The sequence below is a fragment of the Zootoca vivipara genome, chromosome 17 (genome assembly GCF_963506605.1).
Source record: "Zootoca vivipara chromosome 17, rZooViv1.1, whole genome shotgun sequence".
Taxonomy (NCBI): domain Eukaryota; kingdom Metazoa; phylum Chordata; class Lepidosauria; order Squamata; family Lacertidae; genus Zootoca; species Zootoca vivipara.
In genome coordinates this window covers 27474334-27496484 of record NC_083292.1, presented here as the reverse complement: position 1 = coordinate 27496484, position 22151 = coordinate 27474334, and the positions used below count along the sequence as shown (strand labels likewise).

At 51.8% G+C, this 22151-nt stretch overlaps 1 protein-coding gene across 2 annotated transcripts in view; it reads left to right on the top strand.

Annotated features, from left to right (window-relative positions):
• Positions 1–22151, top strand: part of LOC132591291 (neurexin-2-beta-like) — a 131079-nt gene that overhangs the window by 92291 nt on the left and 16637 nt on the right. For both annotated transcript variants that reach the window (XM_060269320.1, XM_060269319.1), the window contains 2 exons: positions 1955–2277; positions 10246–10324. In XM_060269320.1, coding sequence (XP_060125303.1) covers positions 1955–2277; positions 10246–10324 — 402 coding nt within the window. The remainder of the gene's footprint in view (positions 1–1954; positions 2278–10245; positions 10325–22151) is intronic.

Here is a 22151-nt window from a genome sequence, read left to right as displayed (position 1 = left end):
TTCCAAGGGGGTGGTTCGAGTACACACATTTTTTCCATATATGCACCATCCCAAAAAACACTTCCCCCACCAACACACACACACACACACACACACACAAATGTGATCGTGCTGTATACACATGCATCTATTTTGGCCCTTAAACAAAATGGCTCACTCTGCAATTCTGCCGGCTTAACTTTACAAGCATCCATTTTTCCCTTGTATTTCCCACACACATTGAGCCATTGGGACCTGACAGGACCCTTTCATCAATTCCAGCTAACGTGGTCCCTCTTCTGCCACAGCTTTCCCTAACCCCTGCCTGGATCTCACTCACCTTCTGACCCCCTTCAAGCTGGCCCCCACCTTCAGTTTCCATTCTTGCACATCCTGCCCCACTTGACAATGTGTGCCCCCCCCAAGTGCAAATTGCTCCAGAGGGCATTTTTTCCTACTTCCCCTGTTCCCGACACTGATGCCACCCATCACAGGCTCTCCCCCAAAAGACTGTCTTTCCGCTTACCCCCACCCCACCCCACCCACCTCTATCTGTTAGGTGCCATGAAGGGTCCTTCTCCTCTGGGCCCACTTCCTCTAAAGTGGGTAAAGTTGGAAGCCTGTGCTTCAAACCTGCTGCCTTCTCCCAAGGCTGCTCCACCAAAGCAAGTAGAAGACCCCCAGGGGCCTGAGAGGAGATGGGCTGGGGCAAGACTGCCTGTGATGCCGGTGGGTTGATTTATAGGAGGCAGCCATGCCCACCCCTCAAATAAGGACTGGAGCATAGAATAGGTGTTTCTCATGACCCAGGCCCAGTGAGGTTGAAGAACTCGCCCCATCCAGGAAGGGTAAGGAAGGAGGATGAAGCCAAGGTGCCCACATTTGCCCTCCTGCGCCCCCACAAGCCCTTCTGCTTGTCAGCCTCACTTCCCCAATCTCCACCGGGGTTCCAGCGGCTAACTGGGCCCCCTCTGTTCTCGCTCACTCTTTGTCCTGCTTAGGGGGGCTGAAGTGCAAGCCAGGGTGCAGGGAAGCTGGTTGGAAAGCTTATGAGGGGTGGGCAGGGGAGGGATCGGAGTACATGACACAGAAGGTTCAGGAAGAGGCAACACAAAGCACAGAGCTGAAGGATGGCCAGGTCAAGAAGCTAGAAAACGAACCCGTTTCCATGATGGATGGATGGAGAGGCAGATGGGTAAATAGGGAATAAGAGTCAAGAAAGACAGATGAGATAAGAAAGGTCTCTCTCCTATCTGTCTCTTACTCCACACACGCTGCTATCCGACTGCCATAAAGACGAAGAAAATAGATTAGAGAGGAATGTAGAGTGGCTCGATTGCATTTGATTGAGTCAGACTTTGTGGGTCAGTCAGGGGAGCCCCAGTGGCAGTGAGTGGGTGGGCAAATTCCAGCCTTTGGTCTCCTGCACCTGCCTGACCCCCCCCCTCTTTCCCCGCCTGCCCAACCAAGAAGTATCTGTCTTGGGCAGGGAGGAAGGCAGGGCAGCACAAGCCACAAAGGCACCCTCTCATCAACATAGGAGGCGAAGACGGATGGTTCCCAGGGGTATAGATAGACGAATCAAACTCAAGAAGGCTTGGAAGAGCAAGGTGGGTGGGTAGAGATAGATGGATAGATGAACAGACCGATGGATAAATGAGCAGATGAGGGACGCATGAGGACAGAGCTGCTCCGCAGGGTCGGTGGTGGGAGCAGAAGGTCTCAAGGTGGTGCAGAGAACCATTGAAAGACCAGAAGAGGAAAACACAGGCCTCCTCAGAGGGTGAAGGGAGAAGTGCTTGGGCTGGCCTTCCTGAAGTTCCAGCCAGCCTGGTTTGACAGCTCTTGTGTACTGTGTGCTGCTGAGCCCCACCACCCAACCGCCGAACCCCCAGTTCATATATTGTCCACCTTCTCTTTCCGCCTGCCCCCTCCTCCCCCGTGGCTCCCTGCCCCCCTCCCTCTCCCCCGCCAGGTCGCCAGCTGACGATATTTAACAGCCAGGCCGCCATCAAGATTGGAGGCCGGGACCAAGGCCGCCCCTTCCAGGGCCAGATTTCAGGGCTGTACTACAATGGGCTCAAGGTCCTCTCCTTGGCAGCCGAGAGCGACCCCAATGTGAAGGTGGAGGGGAACCTGCGGCTGGTGGGCGAGGTGCCCTCCGTCATGACCACGGAGACCACAGCCACCACCTTGCTGGCAGACATGTCCACCACCATCATGGAAACCACCACCACCATGGCTACCACCACAACGCGGCGTGGCCGCTCTCCCACCATGCGGGACAGCATCACCCAGGTCAGTGGAGGGAGAAGGCCTCTGGGGCAGGGAGGGAGAGGTCTGGCCAAGGAGGATCTAACTGGGCGGAGGCAATGGGCAGAGGAGGAGCCTGGCTACAGGAGGGCAACCTGGGAGTGGGCCGAGGGGCGGTTGGGGCTGGGTGTCCTCTTTAGGGTGCCTAGCCAAAGCACCCCCCAGAGAGAAGTTTTAGCTCACATTTTGCCTGGGGGATGGGACCACCTAACCAAGGAGAGACGTTTGCAGCCCCTGAGATTCTCCACTACTTCCTGAATCATCGGTTGTCAGCTGGTGGTCGACATCTCCCACCCACCCACCCGCTCCAAAACAATAGAGCCTGATGATCCCGGCGTCTTTTTGACAAGGGCTTGAGTGGGGCGGTGTCCCCACTGTCGCCATCATTCTTTTCTTCAGAAGCCCTTGTCAAGAAAAACAATATATCATCATTCTCAGAGCCTTCAAGCGAGGGGGGGTGGATAGATATTGAATGGCAGCTGTTACAAGGGGTTCTGGTTACCAGCAGTAAGTTTTGCCAAACCTTGAATCCCCCCACAAAAAAAATGTTAGCCAGCTTGCCGCCTCCTATTTCACCATCCCTGAATGGTGAAGCAAAATAGGAGAAGCGGGGAGTAGATGGGTTGGTTTTGGCACTAGACTTCTCTGCTCTTAAAAATCAGAGCATCTTCAAAAATGGTCTATATTGGCGCGTAATGAGCAAATGCGCTTCCCTGGTTATAACACATCTGTCTTTGAGAAATCAGAGCTAGGCATGTTGGACAGCTGATTCGAGAGCATAGAAGCAAGCACTCGAGGAGACTGGCTCCAGCATTGCAGCGCCAAAACCCATTTCTGCATGTCTGCAGAAGCAGATGGACAAGGGAAGAAGGGTCAGCAAGTCAGAACAAAGCCGCTTCCTTTCCTCTCTCCCTGTGCTGCCTTTGCTTTTCAAGAAAGCAAGCCTGGAAACTTCCCATCATAGTCTGTTTGGTGTTGCCTGTACTTCCTTCCAGCCCTGTCGTTCTCAAGGTGGAACACCATGTTCATGGTGTCCTGCGGTTCCTTTTAGGGATAGATTTTGATTTTTAAAAATGCAGCCACTGAGGCTGCAATTTGAAGGAAGAAAGTAATGGGGGGGCAGGAGGAAGGAGATTTCTTAACCCCTTCCCATAATGCCATTTTCCAGCTAAAAATTGTGCCTCTCACAATCATCAAAGGAGCTTGATGGAGTAATTTTATGCTGAGAAGTCCCTCTCCCCCTATGGAAACCTCAGTCTTAGAAGCAGCAATTTATTTTTAAATGCCTGTAAAAATAATCAGGCCACTCTTACATTTCCCACATTTTGCATCTCAAGTCCCCACTTACTAATAGCCTAGCTGTTGGATGCACACCCACACACACCAGGCTGCACCTGGAAATGAGCAAGCCTCTGGTAAGGCCCAACGTCATTGAATCATAGAACTGTAGAGTTGGAAGGGACTCCAAGGGTCATCTAGTCCAACCCACTGCAATGCAGGAATCACAACTATCATGTTGTCCCTTCCCTTCCTCCCTTCAACCTGCCTTGTCTGTCTGCTCCTGCTGGAAGATCTGCTTCTGTTTAGGCTCCCCTCAAAACTTCCTGCAACTGGCATGAGACTCTTCATCTCAGGGTTCGAGCCCCACGTCACCAAAAGATTCCTCCATTGCAAGGGTTGGACTAGATTACCCATGTGGTCTCTTCCAACTCTGCAATTCTATGAGTCTATGCTCAGAACCCAGCTGAGGGTTTGGGGCTGAAGCCCAAACCCTGGGTGCATTTAACAAAACAAAATCCTGTATCCTACCACATGCTGCTGGCTTGGCAGGAAAGCCTGAAGTCAGCCCCTGGGTGAGGCTAGTTTCTGTTCCTGCCGAATTATGCTGAACTCCCTCCACCCCTGCTTCAGCTCCTTGCTTTTCTTGCTAGAGGAGACCTGGTGGGCAGCGGTGGGGGGAGAGGAGGAAGAGATAAGGAGGGCTCAGCTCTTTGGACTTAGCTTGGGGTCAGACCCCCAGGTGTATTGATGTAAGCACCCCCTCTCCTCACACACACCTTGCACTGATTGGGGCAAAGCACCATAAAGCAACATAAAAATGCCATTAGTTAGCAGTCAGGCCACAAACGCAATATCATAAAAGGTAATGAAATCACATTAAAATATTAGAACGCCTTAAAAGGTTGGAAATAAAAAGCCCAAACGAGAAAACCACACACATGCAAAGGGCAGGCGGGGAGTGGATCACCCAGAAGCCTCTGGTGGATAAAGGAGATTGCTGGTTTCCAGTTATTGACAACCATGTCTGACATCCACAGGCTTCTTCATCAGGAGTCTGCCGTCTCCAGATGAAGAGTTGTGTGAGACTCAAACACTTGCCCTCCCCTTCAGCAAGGCAGGCTGGTCCAGGAAGGAAGAGGACCTCCATGCCAGTGTTGAAGTATCTCCCATTCCTAATTTCACACGCACACGCACCTCCATGCCTTGATCCCTTTACTTCTGATTGTTTCCCCTCTTTTCTTATCTCCACTTGCCATCAAAGGAGAACGTTAGGGCAAGGCAGCCAGACTCACACAGAGACGGACTTCGTAAGTTACTCTGGACCTTGGCCATTCAGGCCTTTGTAGGTGGAAGCAACTTCAAAGCCACAGCACCTGTTTTCTCAGCTGCTGTTGAGAGCAACTATATCAAGCCATTTTAAAACTTGCAGCATGCTTGTCCACATAATGTCCCTGCGAGGTAGGCAGATTTTAGTCCTATCTAATCTGAGAGGAGCTTGCCCACGGCTTCAGTCCCATGCTCTCATAAGGCCAGCTCTTCAGCCCCTGGCCAATGGATGCCTTTCCTTTGTCCCTGATGCTGGCACTCTCCCTCCTCTAAGAACAGGTGTGCTTAGCTCCTGGGATCCCATCTTTAATAGAATCCTAAAATTGTAGAGTTGGAAAGGACCCAATGGGTCATGTCGTCCAACCCCTCCTGCAATGCAGGAACCACAGCTTTCCTACTCTGGTGCCAAGTGATAATAAACTACACGTAGAGATTTGTGGCGCCCACTTTCAAAGAGCACATTTTGGTTTGGAAGTCTCACAGGAGCATCTTGCAAATACAGGAAGCTGCCTTTTGCCAAGTCAGTCTCTTGGTCAGTCTAGCTCTGTATCATTTGCACTGACTGGCAGCAACTCTCCAGGGCTTCCTAGAGGGGTTGTTCCCAGAGATTGACCCCAGGCTCCACCCCCGCCTTATAACCCTTTTCTTAATCATCATGGTTGCCATTAGAGGGTGACTTTGGTAGGAGCGTCAGGAGCCACCTTCTTACTCTGATTCAGAGAGTTGATCCACCCAGCCCAGTGTTGTCTGCACTGAGCGGCAGCAGCTTTCTGGAATTTGAGCCTCTGGGGCCTTTCCTGGCTGGAGATGCCAGAGATGGAACTTAGCACCCCGTCCTGCTGGTGATGCCAATCCTGGTTGAGCAAAGCACCGCTTTAAAGAGGAGCATCACCAAGTGCCATAGACCAAGTCAGACCATTTGAGGCATCAGTATTGCCTGAGGGTTTCAGAAAGGCACTTTTTCATTCCCTGAGGGAGTCGACAATTGAACCCAAGACCTCCTGTGTGGAAGGCATATGGGTGCCTCTTTCAGAAGGGCCACTGATTCTGGGGTGGGTCATTCTCCTCCTCCTCCTCCTCCAGGCCTCCCTCTTATTTTGGGAGCCACAGAGCTGTGGGAAAGGGCTGGTTATCCATACTCCTCCCCTCTCCCACCACACTTTGCAATACATGCAAAAAAGGAGCCCTCGTGAATGTCTCCCCCCTCCACCTATCTCCCTCAGCCGAGCTTGGGCCTTTCTGCCTCTGATGGCACAGATGATGTTCCTTTAAAAAAAAAACCCGCTGACAAAGTCTTCCGGTTGCTATGGCAACTGTGGCAGTAATTAGGTTGGCCTGGTTTCTCTTGCCTTGAAAGTGTGGGATGGGGGGGACACAGGAAAGAGGCAGGTGGTGTGAAGATACAGAGGAATTTGCACTGGCGACAGCAGGGGGGGGGCGGTTTTGGTGCTGAAATCATCCCCTTGCAATTGTGCATTAATTCATATGGAATCCCCACCTCTGCCCCGATGCAGTCCTTGCAAGGAACAATTCAGCTCAGAGCCACCATCACCCCCTTCCCCTACTATATCCAGAAGCTCAATGGGGTGGGGAGCAGAGGGGAGATCGGGAGATAGGTGTTGGTGGGGATGTTACCTGATCCTGAAAACTCACACACCCCCATGGGAGAAGCACCTAGAAGGCATTTGGATGTTTGGAGACAGGTGAGCGTGGCCTCCTTAGTGGGGACCGAGTGGGGCAGCAAACCCAGAATTTCCAGGGTCCTTCCACAACAGGCATGCAAGGTGGAGCCACCACACCTTTTAGTAGAGCTGTGCCAAAAATTCCTTTTCCAACCAGGTGTTGCAGGTGGAGAATGAAATAAAGCCCTCTTGAAAGATCAGGGGGGAGGGAATCCCCCCCCCAGTATTTTCATCAAAGGAGTTTGCAGCTCACCTTGCTTACCCTTATAAAGTAGCCTGTGCTTTTGTAGGTGGGGGTTGGTTATTAGACTAAAAAAGGGGAGTCCTGTACCACTCACAACTGCACAAGGCTCATCCCTTTGTTTACGGCCAGCCGCACTTCCCAGAATGCCTTGAGAGCAATGTCCCCACATGACATCCCAGAGCATGGCCAGCAAGAAGCCTCGAGAGGCTCTTTCCGAAGCTTCGCACTAGCTAGTCACACTACCAGAGGACAAGGAGTGGCAATCCTCCCCTGAAAATTTTGGAGAAATTTATATCCCTCAGAAATGTGGCAGAAAATCATCCTCCATTTTCCCAGGGGGAGAATGTCTCAGGGACCCCAGAGGGGCTACATGACTCTGTCACAGAATCCTCCTCCTGTCTTTTTCCATCTCCTTCCATCTTCTTTCAGACCACAAAGAAAGCAGATCTTTTTTGGCGATGATGTTGGGGAATGGAGGAGCGGTTTCTATTTTTGTAAATGTAGATCTCCTTTGCACTCCTTTTCTCCCTTTTCCAAAAAGCGTTGCTTTTGAACCTTCCTCCACTCAGCATACCTTGACTATTACCTTCCTGGTCAGCAGCATTTTATCCTTTTGTTTTATTTTTAATCCAGCTTCTGATGAGCGCTAAAACACTTTTTGGATGGATTTTTTAAAATTTAAACATTTGCACTGCAAAATGTAAATGAATAGGTGCTACGGTATCACAATCCTGAAAGTAATCACTTAAATAAATAAGCTCTTTAGCATAAATGATTTTTTTTTAAGGACCAATTTGAAATTGTTTACAAATGGCTGTTTGGGCGAATCGTCCCCTCTGCTCTGATGCAGCGATGTTGCGCTCACCTGAGTAGATGGAACATGGCAGGATGTCAGCAGAAAAAGCACAATATCTCTTAAGAGCATAGAAACAAGGTCCACTCATAGCAATGACTGGGTAGCATGAGGAGGCTAGGAGGGGCCCCCCAGAGGTCTACCATCCCCCTACCGCAAAAAAGGCTCACTTCTCCCAAACCAGCTTCCTCTGCTGCTTACAAGTCTCTCTGCTCTTCTTCCAGAGCATCTCCTGGGAAGAACAGGGCAGCCCCAAATGCTCTGGTGATCTGCTCTCTCTCTCTCTCTCTCTCTCTCTCTCTCTCTCCTAGCCATCCTCCTCAAGGGCCTCTCCAGTGAGAGCACTTCTTCGCTTCCCAAGGGCCCTCCACGATACTCCAGCCACCCTCTGTCATCCCCGTTGGCCACTTGGCACAACAGCCAGCCAGATGAGTGGGTGGAGGGAGGGAGCAGGCCAAGGACCCTGGTGGGCCTGGTCATTTGTCTCTTCCCCCTTTCCCCATGCTGTGCAACTGCCTGGCTTCCAGTAAGCATCTTCATCACGAGTTTGCCTGATAAAGGGGTTTATCCCCTCGTGAGAAAACATCCATTTCTGGCCTGCTGCATTTCACTTATTCCAGGAACAGAATCTGGGTTCCCAACAGCAGGATTTGCCCCCTTTTTTTTTTTAAGGCACCAATTTCCAGACATATTCGCAAGAGAGGGAACGTAGCATGCCAAGGGGGCAGTCCTGGCCTCCCATACCCCCCAATGACTGCTCAGTTTCAGGCAGTGAGGAATTCAGCTTGGAGATGGGCACCTCATGTGGAGTTGAGGGGGGGTAAGCCTGAGCGTGGAGACCACATAACACTGGTCCTAAGAGACCTACATTGGCTCCCAGTGCGTTTCCGAGCACAATTCAAAGTGTTGGTGCTGACCTTTAAAGCCCTAAACGGCCTCGGTCCTATATACCTGAAGGAGCATCTCCACCCCCATTGTTCAGCCCGGACACTGAGATCCAGCGCCGAGGGCCTTCTGGTGGTTCCCTCACTACGAGAAGCAAAGTTACAGGGAACCAGGCAGAGGGCCTTCTCGGTAGTGGCACCCGCCCTGTGGAACGCCCTCCCACCAGACGTCAAAGAGAAAAACAACTACCAGACTTTTAGAGGACATCTGAAGGCAGCCCTGTTTAGGGAAACTTTTAATCTGTGATATTTTAATGTATTTTGGTATTTGTTGGAAGCCGCCCAGAGTGGCGGGGGATACCCAGCCAGATGGGCGGGGTATAAATAAATAATAATAAATAAATAAAGATAGCATCAGATCTCAAGGACTTTGAAAAGAGAAATGATAAAAAAGAACTTTCCCTGGGAAAATGGAGCACGTTCAGAGTGCATTTTTCACCCCCACTGACCACAGTTGGGCTCCACACCCCTGGGATTCTGGCATACCCTTCCAAGACTCCCACCTTCTGAAAAAAGCCCAGGGCAAGGTACTCAGGGCTGCCTGGATACCATCAGCATCCTCTGGTTGGAAACCTTGGTATGTGGGGGTTGGTGACACGGTAGTGAAAGGAAAGCACTCTGTGCATGCTTATAGCCACGTCTTTATTCCTGTTATTCTGTGTGATCCAGGGTGGAGAACGGGCTTGGTTCAGGTGAGCCACAACTGAGCTTAAGACCTGGATGCAGCAGAATGGAGTTGTGGTGGGGGTTATAGCAAAGGAAGCCTCCCGCAAGACCAAGCCCTCCCTCCTCCAGCTGCCTGTAAGGCAAGGCCCCGTGTGGCAGCGAAGGAGTGCAGAAGCGGGAATAGATTTCTGCTGCTTCCCCGCACCTCTTGGCAGCAGGCGAGTGCTAGGGCAGGGGGAGGCGAAGAGGCAGGGGCGTCTCTCCTGCCATCGTTTGTCTCCAAAAGCGCCTCATTTATATTCCCCTGTAAGAACAGGGTCCTGCTGATTGATTCTGTGCCCCAGGTTCCTGTCCAAGCCTTTGTTATGCTAATTCTGACACGAGGAGGTTGATACGGATGGTGGCGCTGGCTCTGGAATATTGATGGTGGAGGTTGGGGGGGGGGAGCAAGGAGGCCCCTCTCCTGAAATTTATGTCCTCCCCTTCCTCAAAGGAGCTCTCCTGTGTGGCCCTCCACATAGCCCTGGGAGGTAGGGAAGTTGGGGGTGAGTGCAACCAGTGGCACAACTGGGATTTTCAGTTAGACACCCTCTGCCACTCCAGGCTGGCGTGGACCCCACAAACACCCCCTTCTCTCATCCCAGAAAACCACATACAGAAGCTGCCTTCTGCTGTGTCAGTTCATCTTGCAATCACGGTGTTAAACCTGTCTGCAAAACAGGAGCTCAGTCCCTGATCTGTGGCTGTCCCTGGAGTGCAGACCACATGGAGGCATTTCCAAACCTGTAAGGATGAGATGAGTGGCAGCGGGCGCGCCTGGCAATTGCACCCAGATATTCCTGAAGCAGGAACCAGAGGTGGCAATGAGGGGAAGGGGGTGCTCCACTGGGAGTGGTTGCGACGGGAAGGCCTTTCCTCCACTGACCCCCCCTACCTCTCGCCTTCCTCTCTCTGCAGAACACAGACGACCTCTTGGTGGCTTCGGCTGAGTGCCCCAGCGACGACGAAGACCTGGAGGAGTGCGAGCCTAGTACTGGTGGGTCCTTTTCCATCCTCTCAGCCCCGGGGCACAGCCAGGAGGGGGAGGGGAGCGCACAGGTTCTCGTGCACCATGCACAGGTAGTGCCCTCACGACACGGGGATCGGTCCAGGGGTCCTTGTGCAACTGGCTTGCCAAAACCAACACAACACGGTAGCAAGACAACATCCAATCTCTTGTCTCTCTTTCTCTCTCTCTCTCTCTCTCTCTCTCTCTCTCTCTCTCTCTCTCTCTCTCTCTCACACACACACACACACACACTGCCTACTCCATACTCTGCTCTGCACATGGGAGCCTCCTTAGAGCTGGGTGCTTCTGTGCTTCCACGGCGGCATTGCGCAAGAGAGGCACTCAGCATCCTCAAAATACCAGTGTTTGTGTCTTTATACCCTGATTTCCAAGGTAATTTTCCATACCCACTTAAAAACGGTAGAATACAAAATTAAAAGTCAAGCCAAGCACTGAGAATACACAGCAGCGTTTAAAAACTCTCCCCGAAATAAGGAGAAGAAGAGAAACTATCAGTCGTAAAAGGCCTTTTCAACCGCCACCTAAAAATGGAGAGTGATTGACAGACTTTCCCCAGGAAGAGAATTTTGCACTTGTGGAGCCCCTCCCCCAAGTACCTGCAAATTAAAGTAGGAGTGCTCAGTCCTCATTCAACTTGTTGAGAGGAGGGAATTTGCCCCCTGAGTGTTTTTTTAAAAAAAATACCTTCTGTACTTGTGCAAATCTGTGGCGGGGGGGAGGGGAAGGGTCCCCAAGGCATAACAGTGCCTGCTTCCTGCTTCCTCAGTGGCCTTGCTTTAGCTCCCCTTCCTGTTGGCACTCAGCACCAACTGAGTTTGCTCAGAGTGACTGCACCTTACACACCTTGTACTTACCACTGCCTTGGAAAGAAGGGCAGTCTTATTCTCCGGTTGCAGACAGAAGGGCCAAGGAATGGAGCTTCACGTATATGACATTTACAAGAAAGCACAATATTGTTACGGGGGGAAGCACTGGGGTTGAGAGGGAGCAGCTTGTCTGTGGCCACCTACTTAGTTTCATGTCAGAGGTGAGATTCAAAATGGACCACTGAACTCTACCCTTGTAACACTGTTTAAAACATTCAGTCAGGAACAGTGAAAAAAACCCAGCCATGGTCGCCAAGACCTGCTCAGGTGCTAAAAATACAGGCTTTACACCCACCCACCAATGGCAATTGGGCTTGTCCCCTGGCATGCCTCTTTTGGACTGCTGTGCCAAAACTTCCAAAAGCAAACCTTGAAAAGGACCTGCCTGCCTGCTACCAGAAGCAGGGGCTGTAGCTCATCTTTTGCACACAAGGGTTTCCAGGTTGAGTCTTCAGCATCCCCAGGTAGAGCTGGGGAAAGATTCCTGCCTGAAGCCCTGGAGAGCTCCTGGCCAAACCAGATGGACAGATGGGCGGGTTTGGGGTAAGGCGCCTTTACTTTGCACATCGGATTTGGGTCAGAGATTGTTCTTGGTGCTCAGTTGGAGGCTTCCACACCTTGCCTTGTCTGGACTAATCCACAATGGAAGCAGACCCCCCCCCATACACACACACACACACATGACATCACTGCACCTGTGTGTCCCCCCCCAAAAAAACACCATGTGTGGACAGATAGACAAAGCCATCCTCGACACACATACCATCCAAATGATGCCCCAGCTGCTGCTGCTGCTGCTGCTGCTGCTGGTGCTGGTGCAAACCATGGCGAGCTGTGATTGGGGTGCAGGGCAGAGCAGCAGTTAGGTGACAGGCATATCCAGCACTCTGTTTGGACCCCACCCCCCACCCCCCCAAAATGTGGCCAGGAACATATTTGTATATATGTATTTGTTGTAAGCATTCCAAAACTGCTTTCGGGTTTGCAATCTCCCAAAGTGGTTTACATCACAATGATAAAACAATATAACATGCATAGAACTTAATGCAATTTGAACTGGCCCGTGCTTCCACAACCTGGAGCCCTCTGGAAGTTTTCTACCAAAACGTCCACTACCCCGAGCCCAGCAGAGTTGGTGGGAGTTGGCTGGTGGAAAGGTGTAGCCCAAAATACCTGGAGGGCCCCAGGTTGGGGGTGGCTGAATAGACCTTTCTTCCAGCATCCCCCCACTGGGGCTGCGGCTTCTGGGTATCTGCACCTTTAAGCTCCCCTTGTGGCATCTGCTTTGTCTACAGCATCAAGCCATTGGGAGAGGTGGGGGGGGGGTGAATGTTTTCTTGCTCATAGAGCTTGATGGAACTGAGCAGCAGGGTTGTGGGTATGCCACGATTCTGGTGAAGCGAAGAAGGATGGTTCTTGGTGTCTTCCTTAGCTTTGTGAGAATCTTTGCTGCCAGCTGCTGTTTTGCAAAGCAAGTTCCTAGCCTTGTGGCTGTAAATATATGCTTAGAAGTGTGTGAGAGGGGGCTTCCCTGTCTTAAGCAGCTCCTGGCCCCTCCCCATGACCATTGAGAAACCAGAACAAAATATGCCAAAGAACAAGACTTTATGTAAACTGCTTTGAGGTATTTTTTTACCATCAAGTGGTGTATAAATTTTATGGCATGAATAAATATAACCCCAGTCATATATGCAAAATAACAGGGAGTTCTGCAGGTCAGCCAAGTTTGCATATTTTTTCTGTTTGCAGAGTGTAGGAATCACAGCTAAATCACACCTCTCAGTGTAAAAGAGAAAGAGATAATCTCCCCACTCCTGCAGGGTAGGACGGGAGGAACAGAGCAACCCTCAGCAGTGATAAGAACAACATCAAACACAAACCCTAAAAGCTTCTGAAGTTTGAGCGATCTTTCTGCAATGCCCCAGAAAACAGACTCCTACAGCTTGTTACAAAAGGGATGTCTATTTGTGTGATATTACCCCAAGCTCATTGCCCGCAGTGGGGAGGCGAAAGAGTTCAGGGTCCCCTCTCAGAGCTGCTGCTCCCAGGTGGGGTCCAGTTTGGGGTTTGGGAGGTGAATATGCTTGGTGGCAGAGGAGGAGAAGCAGGTCAAGGTCAATGGGGAGCCTTCACAAGATCAGGTGTTAACTGAAGGGGAAGAGAAAGCCACCTGGCAGCTGCTGTGGTGTGGACCCATTGATCAGCCTGAGAACCCACAGCTTTGATCAGCATGTCCTCACCCCTCTACCCCCCCCCCCAAAAAAAGGTCTACAGAAAGGTATTGCTGGAAGCTGGCTTCCTCTGAATCCCACCACCTGTTAATCTGGGCCATTTTTTTCTGTGGCTCTTGAGCCTCCAGCAAGAGACTTCCCCAGCCCCTTTTGGAGATGCCAGCAAGGTTGAACCTGGCAGCCACCCTGCCCCTGCACTGCAGCCCTTCCGTGATGTGGCCATTAGCAGTCTGGCAGAAGACCAGGGGACAAGCCCCCATGTGATATCCTCTCCCCTTTCAGATCCAACCCTTGATGCTGCCAGAGCCACCTTCCTACCACCGTGAGGAAGGCATGTTGTAGTTCTGAATATGCTTGTCCACATAGTCTTAGCGACTTGAAGATGTAGTTGTGGCCTCTGCTCTCCGAGTCCTTCAGCTGCTGTCTTGATCTTGGTGGACATCTGTGATTCACTTGGGCTGATCTTGCTCCCTGTTCCCCCAGCGTTGAGGGTCCTGCTAGCCCCAGCTGTCAACTCAGATCACCCTGGACAAATGCCAGCCTCTCCCCGTGACAGGTTCTCTCTCTCTCTCTTCAAGTGAAGTGGTTCTGACATGGGCCTCAACCTCCCCACCCCTGCCCCCGCAAAGGCCAGCACAGAAACACGAACATCCTGCCCACACATCTTCCACACTTGCACCCAGATGAGCTTGGCAAGGTTAGGCTGGGAGGGCCCCAAGTTTAAATCCCCACTTGGCTATGAAGCTCTCTGGGTGGCCTTGGATTAGTCACCCTTTCTCAGCCTGGCCTGCCTTGGTTGTAGTGAGGATAAGATTGTGAAGGAGCTCCAGACACCTGGGAACAGGGCAGAGGCAAGCCATATGCCCAGAGGTCCAAGGCAGAGGGTGTGAAGCTTCTAGACCAGTTTGTTTCCTGGCAAAAGGACAAACATCTCATTCCCAAACAACAGGACTGGGTTTGAATTAGGCAGTGGTGGTGTTGAGAGGGAACAGGATAGTCTGGAGCTAAGGCAGCACAGTGGAAAGCCCGACCATGGGGGTCATGGCTTTACAAGAGAAAGTGCTTTTCCCCTCCAAGGGATCACCTTTCTCCATGAGCCCAGGGCGTCTTCAGTTTGCCTTCTTCACACAGCACACGTCTGGTAAATATTGCAATACCATGGGTGTGAATCAGGGAGGAGCCGTGACTCAGTGGCAGAGCAGCTGCTTGGCATGGAGAAAGCCCCAGCAAAGTCCCCAGCACCTCTAGGTAGGGCTGAGAACAGCCATCCAATGAGACTAACTAGCAGGGACATAACCCCCTTTTCGGTAAAGCACTACTGACCCACAAGTCGGGGGAGGCTCCATAGCCACCCAGAGTGGCTGGGGAAACCCAGCCAGTTGGGTAGGGTATAAATCAGGCATCCCCAAACTGCGGCCCTCCAGATGTTTTGGCCTACAGCTCCCATGATCCCTAGCTAACAGGACCAGTGGTCGGGGAAGATGGGAATTGTAGTCCAAAACATCTGGAGGGTCGAAGTTTGGGGATGCCTGGTATAAATAATAAAATTATTGTTAATGTTATTATAGGCTGCCGATGGTTTGGGGACTACTGGCCAGGATGATGACTCATCTACCTTCACACTCAGAAGCATTAAGTGCCTCTGAATACCAGTTACTGGAAACTGCAGGAGAGGAAAGTCGCTGTGTTTGTGCTCAGGTCCTGCTTGTGAGCTTCCCCTAATGAGTATCTGGTGGGCCACTTTGAGATCAGGATGCTAGACTAGATGGGCCCCCCAGGGCTGTTCTTGGCAGGGGAGGCATGCAAGGCGAGGCATCCTCTGTGCCTGGTCACTGAATTTCTCCTTGTCTTCGTGGAGCAGGAAGGATCCAGCAGTCCTAGGATCATAGAACTGCAGAGTTAGAAGGGATCCCGTTGGTCATCTTATCCAACCCCCTGCAATGCAGGAATCTCAACTAAAGCACCTGTGACAGATGGCCATCCAACCTCTGCTTAAAAAAAACCCAATGCAGGAGAGTCCACCACCTTCCACGGGACTCTGTTCCAATGTCAAACAGCTACTAATGCACTTCTGATGTTTATAGGGAAGGGGAATGAGCAGTGCAGGGCACGCCATGTAGGAATATGAGGAGATGACCTACTAACTGACAGGCCCACCTGGACCCACCCACCCCTGTGCCAGGGGACTTTCCCCAGATACCAAGGGAGAAGCTCTTGGCATTCCACCAGGGGATCCGCTCTGCCATCTGGTCCCTTCAGCAACACAAAGAGTGAGCCCTTTCACTCAGTCATTATAGATGGGAGGGGGGGTTACTCTCAAATCTGAGCAGAATGAGTGGGAAATGGGTGCATCCATCTAGCAGCATCAGCAGACGAGCCTGGAGTGAGACTCCACTTTCTCATCCACTCTCTCTTTCTGTTCTACCTGAGGTTGGAGGCAGTCTCTTCCAGGTGCTTCTCAACCGCTGGGTTGGGCATCCCCACCCCCAGCTCTGTGCTTGGAAGTGAGCCTCCTCGTCCCTCTGGTTCCTGACCAGCACCTTCAGGCATTCCCCAAGCAGTGGGAGACACAACCAAGAGCCAGTCCCCCAAGGAATTACTCACAGGCAGGGACACACACACACACACACACACACACACACACACACACACCCCACTGGGCCTGTCCCAGCTTGCTTCGTGAAGTGGAGCCACTTGTGGGCTGGGGGTGCCTCAGAAAGTGCCAGGCCCGGCTCACTTCAAAGGCAGGTTCCACTGCCCAGTTTCCCCCCTTAGGAGGCCAAAGTGCTCTTCCTCGCACCTCCATGCCCCAAAGATCACGGCGGCTGAGAAGGTCCTTTTCTTCAGAGGAGCCCTGACACAGCCTCCCTCCCTCCCGCTTCTCTCCTTGCTATCTGCTTTGTGCCTGCAGCAATATCAGCTCTGGCTGTGATCTCCTTAGATCTTAGCACTTGGTGGCTTCTGGGATTAGCGAGAGGAGGAAAAAACGCCTCGAATCAGAAGCTGCCATTCCCACCAGCTAAGCAGGGGCTGCCCTGTCATGGATGAGACAGGAGGCAGCTTGCGGAAGGCAGGAAGGGAGGAAGAAGGTGGCAACGGCAAGGAGAGAGAAAGAGAGAGTGTCGCCTGATAGGCGCTGGGGCTTTGTGCCGAGGCCTGCAGTTTGTGGGCAATGGCTGGCCTGTCATGGAGAAACCGGTAGGAGAGAGAGGCAGGGAGGTCAGCACCAGCCCCTTTACCTCCACATCTTGCAGTACTGCCATGGTTGAGAGCTGTGGCTGTTGGTGACGCGTCACGGTGCAGACTTGCATTCCACAGGCTGTGCCAGCCACACAGCAAATGCGCTGGACCCCCTGCGGATCCATGCGCCTCAAAAGAGCCAGTTTGTGCAGCCCAGAGAAATGAATGCAGCATGTGCGCACGGCTCAGCTCCTCTTTTAGTTCTGCAGCTCTGGTCTCCAATATTTCCAGTTTAGTGCTGAAATGTTTGGTCGGGGGGGGGGGCTGCTATCCAGATCTGCCTCTTTAAACAGAAACATCCAGAAGCATTTCAATGCATCTCAGGCCAGAATATCGCTCCCTTGGTGTCTGTTGCTGGCTCGCACCTGGGGGAAGAGGACCTGCTCTGCATGCAAGAAGGCCGCAGGTTTGATCCCCAGTGGCATCTCTGGGCTTCTGGAACACCAGGGAGCCACTGTCGGTTAGCATAGGTGATGCTGAGCTTGCTTCTATGTAAGGCCCTTCTCGATGCTTGCCTGTGTTTAAATCATCCCTTAGTACAGAAGCAGGAGAGCTGGGAGCACACTTGGCTTTTCAGAGGAAGAGAAGAGCTCAGTGGCGGAGAACATAAGAACAGCCTGCAGGATCACGCCAATGGGCTATCTATTCCCGCATCCTGTTCTTGCAGTGGCCAACCAGATGCCGCAATGGGAAATCCACAAGCAGGATTCAAGCACAAGAGTCCACTCTTCTCCTGAGGCTTCTAAACTGGTATTCGGGAGCATTGCTGCCTCCAACAGTAGAGCCAGAGCATAGCCATTGTGGCTAGCATCCTCCTCCATGGATTTGCCTAATGGAGTACGAGCTTTGCCTCTCACAGTTCCAATCCTTGGCACCAATTGGAAAGGTTATTCTCTCCCTGAAACCCCAGAGAGTGGCTGCCAGTTAGAGTAGATTGGCCTTCTGCAGCCTGATGCCCTCTAGACGAGGCACGTCCAGCAGGTAGATCGTGATCTACCGGTAGATCACTGGACATCTGTAGTAGATCACTGGCTCCCCCCAAAGAAGCTCAACAACTATGGCTCCCCTAAAAAAAGCTCAACATTTTTGCCCTGAAGCCCATCAAAACAATGCTTTCCTCCTCCCTAAAAAAAAACCTCAAAAACTTTGACCTGAACCCCAAAAAGGGGGTAGATCACTGCCAGTTTTTAACTCTGTGAGTAGATCGCAGTCTCTTGGGAGTTGGCCACCCCTGCTTCTAGACCTTTTGGACTACAACTCCCATCAGCCCAGCTGGCATCACCCTGGCCAAGGAGGATGGGAGCTGGGGGCCACCAGGTTGCAGAATGGCTGGATCCTGTGCAACAGATTGCATTGTTGCTCTAACTATATTTCTTCTATGGAACCTTCCTAACTTGACATTATGAGAAATTAAGCATGTGAAGAATGCCTCACATCCACTGAACGAAACTAGAGGGACAGAAGCATCCCTGATCAGAATTGGCACACATCCCAACGTCTTGCAACACTATGCAGGACCAAACTATAGAAGTGGTGTTAATTGGGTAACGAGCCGTGGTCCTGACAAAAACTACCCCACTGAAGGTGCTATTTGGTGACCCCAATGGAAGAGGCAAAGAGAAGCTTCTGGGGGTCAGTTTCCATCAGGACCATGGCAGGAAGCAAAGGGTTAAACTATTGTCCGTCTCTTACTGCCCCCCTTGCTGGCAATTGTTATTTACATATTATTTTTTTAATGCACATCTATTGCATGCCAACTCTCATTTCACCCACAGGGGCTGCCCTCAAAGGGGCAAGTCCTCTGCCCTGGCAGGCATCTGCCTCCCCTTCCTTGACCTTACCAGGATGCCTCCCAGCTTGCAAGGATCCCAGGCATCCCAGCCCCTCAGAATATATTGGAGGGGGGCATTGCTTTCCGCCCCACTTCCTACCCCAAATGGAGCAGACCTTCCAAGCACCCATCATGAGCTGTAAACTTTCTTTAAGCGGGGAGACCACTTGCAGAAACAGTGAGGAGGAGGAGAGCTTTCTCTGGCCCCAGGGCATATCTGGGGCTCCCCTCACATCATCCACAAAGCAAGGAGATGCTTCCTTTGGTTTATTTGAAGCATTTCTGTCCTTCTCTTCAACCAGAAAAGGAAAGGCTCTCAGCATAGTCACAACTGAAAGGCAGTCCATGCCCTCAGGCTAATAAGACACAACAAAAAAGGAAAAGGAATGGGGATGGAAGAGGAGCGGGAGAGGAGAAAGCAAACTTAGGCACCAGTTCTTATTTACAGTGTTCTGGAAGAGGCAGCATCCAAGGACCCAGAAGTTGGTGGTTTATTGGCTGAACTGATGGAAAGGACCTGCTGCCCATTTCTCCCTCTCTTGGAATGACTCTGGAGGGAGGGAGCTGGTGGTGCTGGCCTTCCTGCAGAGGGGAGTCCCTTGGCCATCCCCAGTGGGGCTTCCTTTCATTTGCTTGCCACACACACACACACCAAAAAAAAGGAGAGGATGGAGACACAGCAGGTGAAGAAGCCCAAATCTGTGATCCAGGCCATGTGCAGAAGCCAAAACCCCTGATAATCTCTCTCATATAACATAAGAACATCAGAAGAGCCTGCTGGATCATGCCCCTGGCCCATCTAGTCCAGCATTCTGTTCTCACAGGGCAAATCAGAGGCAGGGTTTGAGCACAAGAGTCCTCTCTCCTGTGGCTTCCAGCAGCTAGTATTCAGAAGCATCGCTGCCTCCAACTATGGCAGCAGAGCAGAGCTATCCTGGCTAGTAGCCTTCAATAGCCCTCTCTCCCGCCTCTGGGGCACAGCGTTGCTTGCCCATCCCACCAGGGGCTCATCTGGGCTGTGTGCAATGTGTGTGCGTTGGTCTGTCTCGCTTTCTGTTGCGAGAGCCCCCTCTGCCTGCAGCCTGCCTGCATCACATCCACAGCTCGGCGCTGCTGCTCCACACCGGCCTCTGCAGCAGCTCAGCCGCCTCCGCCTCTGCAGGGCCTTTTTCCTTGAGCCTGCCTGGAGAACTTTGGGCTATGCTTGCCTGCAAGAGAGGCTTATGAAACCAGAGAAAGAGAGAGAGATTTATTTCCAGGCATTCAAACCTGGAATTATTCCGTCGAAACAGCCCTGAGCAATTAAGGAGAGCCACATGCCTTGTATGCTGAAGACCACATGCTCATCTGAAGGACCTCAGGCTGGGAGGAGGCTGGCTGACACCGAAATCCATCCATCTCAGCATTGCCAAGCCAGCTGACAGCCTCTTTCCAGGGCCTCATACAGCTCTTTCTCAGCCGTACCTGGAAATCCCAGATATGGATCCTGGAAGCCTTTAAATAGGGGCATAAGAAGCTGCCTTATACAGAGTCGTCGCCATGGAAGAGCGCTGTGTTTAAAACCATGTGAAAGATGTACCCGTGATGAGATGATCTGGAACCTTCCCTGGGGCACCACAAATAATTACTGGGCCATCTGTCAGGAATGCTTTGATGGTGTTTCCTGCTTGGCAGGGGGTTGGACTGGATGGCCCCTGTGGTCTCTTCCAACTCTTCTGCGATTCTATGAGTCAGACTGCTGGTCCGTCTTGCTAGTATTACCTGCACTGATCGGCAGTGGCTCATCAGGGTTTCCGACGGAATTCTCTCTGCCCTACCTGGAAATGCCAGACATTGAGCTAGGCAAGCCGCTGCCCTCCCACTGAACTCTGGCCCTTCCTGTAAAACCAAAACAGGTTTCCAGGCCTCATTTCTGGTTCTGAACATAGGGCTGATTTAAATTGGGGCAGAAGGAGCTGCCTTATGCCGTTGAGCAACAGAGCCTTGACCTGTTGTTGAGAGCATCACTGGAGTGGCCTAACCCCAGACAACCTGCAGAATTCATCACCAAAGGATGTTGAAATGGCCAAGCTGCTCTGTGGCTGTGATGGACAAAAGGGACTTCTGCACCATTTCATCAAATTAGCTCCCTTTCAAGGTTTTCAAATAATTTAAGCATTCTAGTGATTAGATGGAGGACGAGAGAGAGAGGAAAGGAGAGGAGGGAATTGTAGTAGCTTTCAGGGAGAGGAATTTTTTTTGGGGGGGGAGCACTGAAGCTGTTATTTGGTCCCTGTGACCCCCCCCCCACTGCATTTGCCCACATTGATTTCTAGAATAGCTCTGAATACATAAGGGTTGGGCACTTGCAGTGTCATTCCCCCACAATTAAAAATGAAAGCTGAGATTTTTCCACTCTTGGACTCTCTGCTAGGGACCGAACTCTGCCTTAGCTTCAGAGGTTATGGGCTCCAAGTCTTCTTGACCCCTCAGTTCTTTCCCTGGCCCATTTTGCAATCTTAAAAGCTCTGTTTGGGGCTGGTTCCTCTGGCGAGCAGCATTGTGAGATCTTTCCACACACACACACACACACACACACACACACACACACACAAATAAATCCCAGAGCCAGCCCTGTCCTGGTTAGCTTTGAGGAACACTATGTAGACAGTGGCTCGGGGGGAGGGCAGCTGCCTCTGTCACTCAGAGCTTTTTCGCTGCCTTGTTTCACCAGTGGTGGCATGCGCCTGTTGCACAAATGAGCATGAGCACCTGCAACCCACAGGGCAACCCTGTCCCCACTTGTGGGCCCCTTATCTGGCTACCCCTGGCCCCAATGTAGCACCCCTGTTGACCCAACTTGCTTACAAGCTCTAGAGTTCATGTGGGCAGCCCATGGGTCACATGCAATGGGAGGTAGCCCCTTCCCGTATGCGACTGCCTGGTTGCCTTCCACAGCCAAAGACCCACTCAAAATTAATCGCTTTACTTCTGTCGTGGCTGCTCCCTTTGGTTCTCTGGTAGTCTTGAGCTCAGCGCCGATCTAGCCATGCTTTCCTCGGCCAGTTTTGTCCAGATTTCTCCCTGCTTCTGACCATAGATGTGCTGGACAGAGGATCTGCCCAGCACAGACTGGCCCACCTAAAAGGGAAGTTGAGTGGGGAACAGGCTTTGTAGCACAAAAGGGAGGTAGCCAGAGTCACTCGCTCCAAGGGCATCTCGTGATGCAGAATACAGGCCTGCCCTTGCTTAAGGGACACTGGGCACTAGGGCTCCCCCGTCTTCCCATTGGGAACTCCTCTACCCAGGATGGCACTGAAGGCTTGAGGAGAGGACAGTTGGCTTCAGAGGCACCTCAGCAACAGGAATACGGCATAAATCAGTGTTTCTCAACCAGTGTGCCTCCAGATGTTTTGGGACTACAACTCCCATCATCCCTAGCTAGCAAGACCAGTGGTCAGGAATGATGGGAGTTGTAGTCCCAAAACATCTGGAGGCACACTGGTTGAGAAACACTGGCATAAATGCTTCTGAGAATAAAACACACCCCTAAGCTTGCCAGTTTTGTGGGTGGGTTCCCCCCACCACCACCACCAGACCCAAAATATTCTGAAGATGAACGGAGAGATGTCCCTGCCCACCCAGGA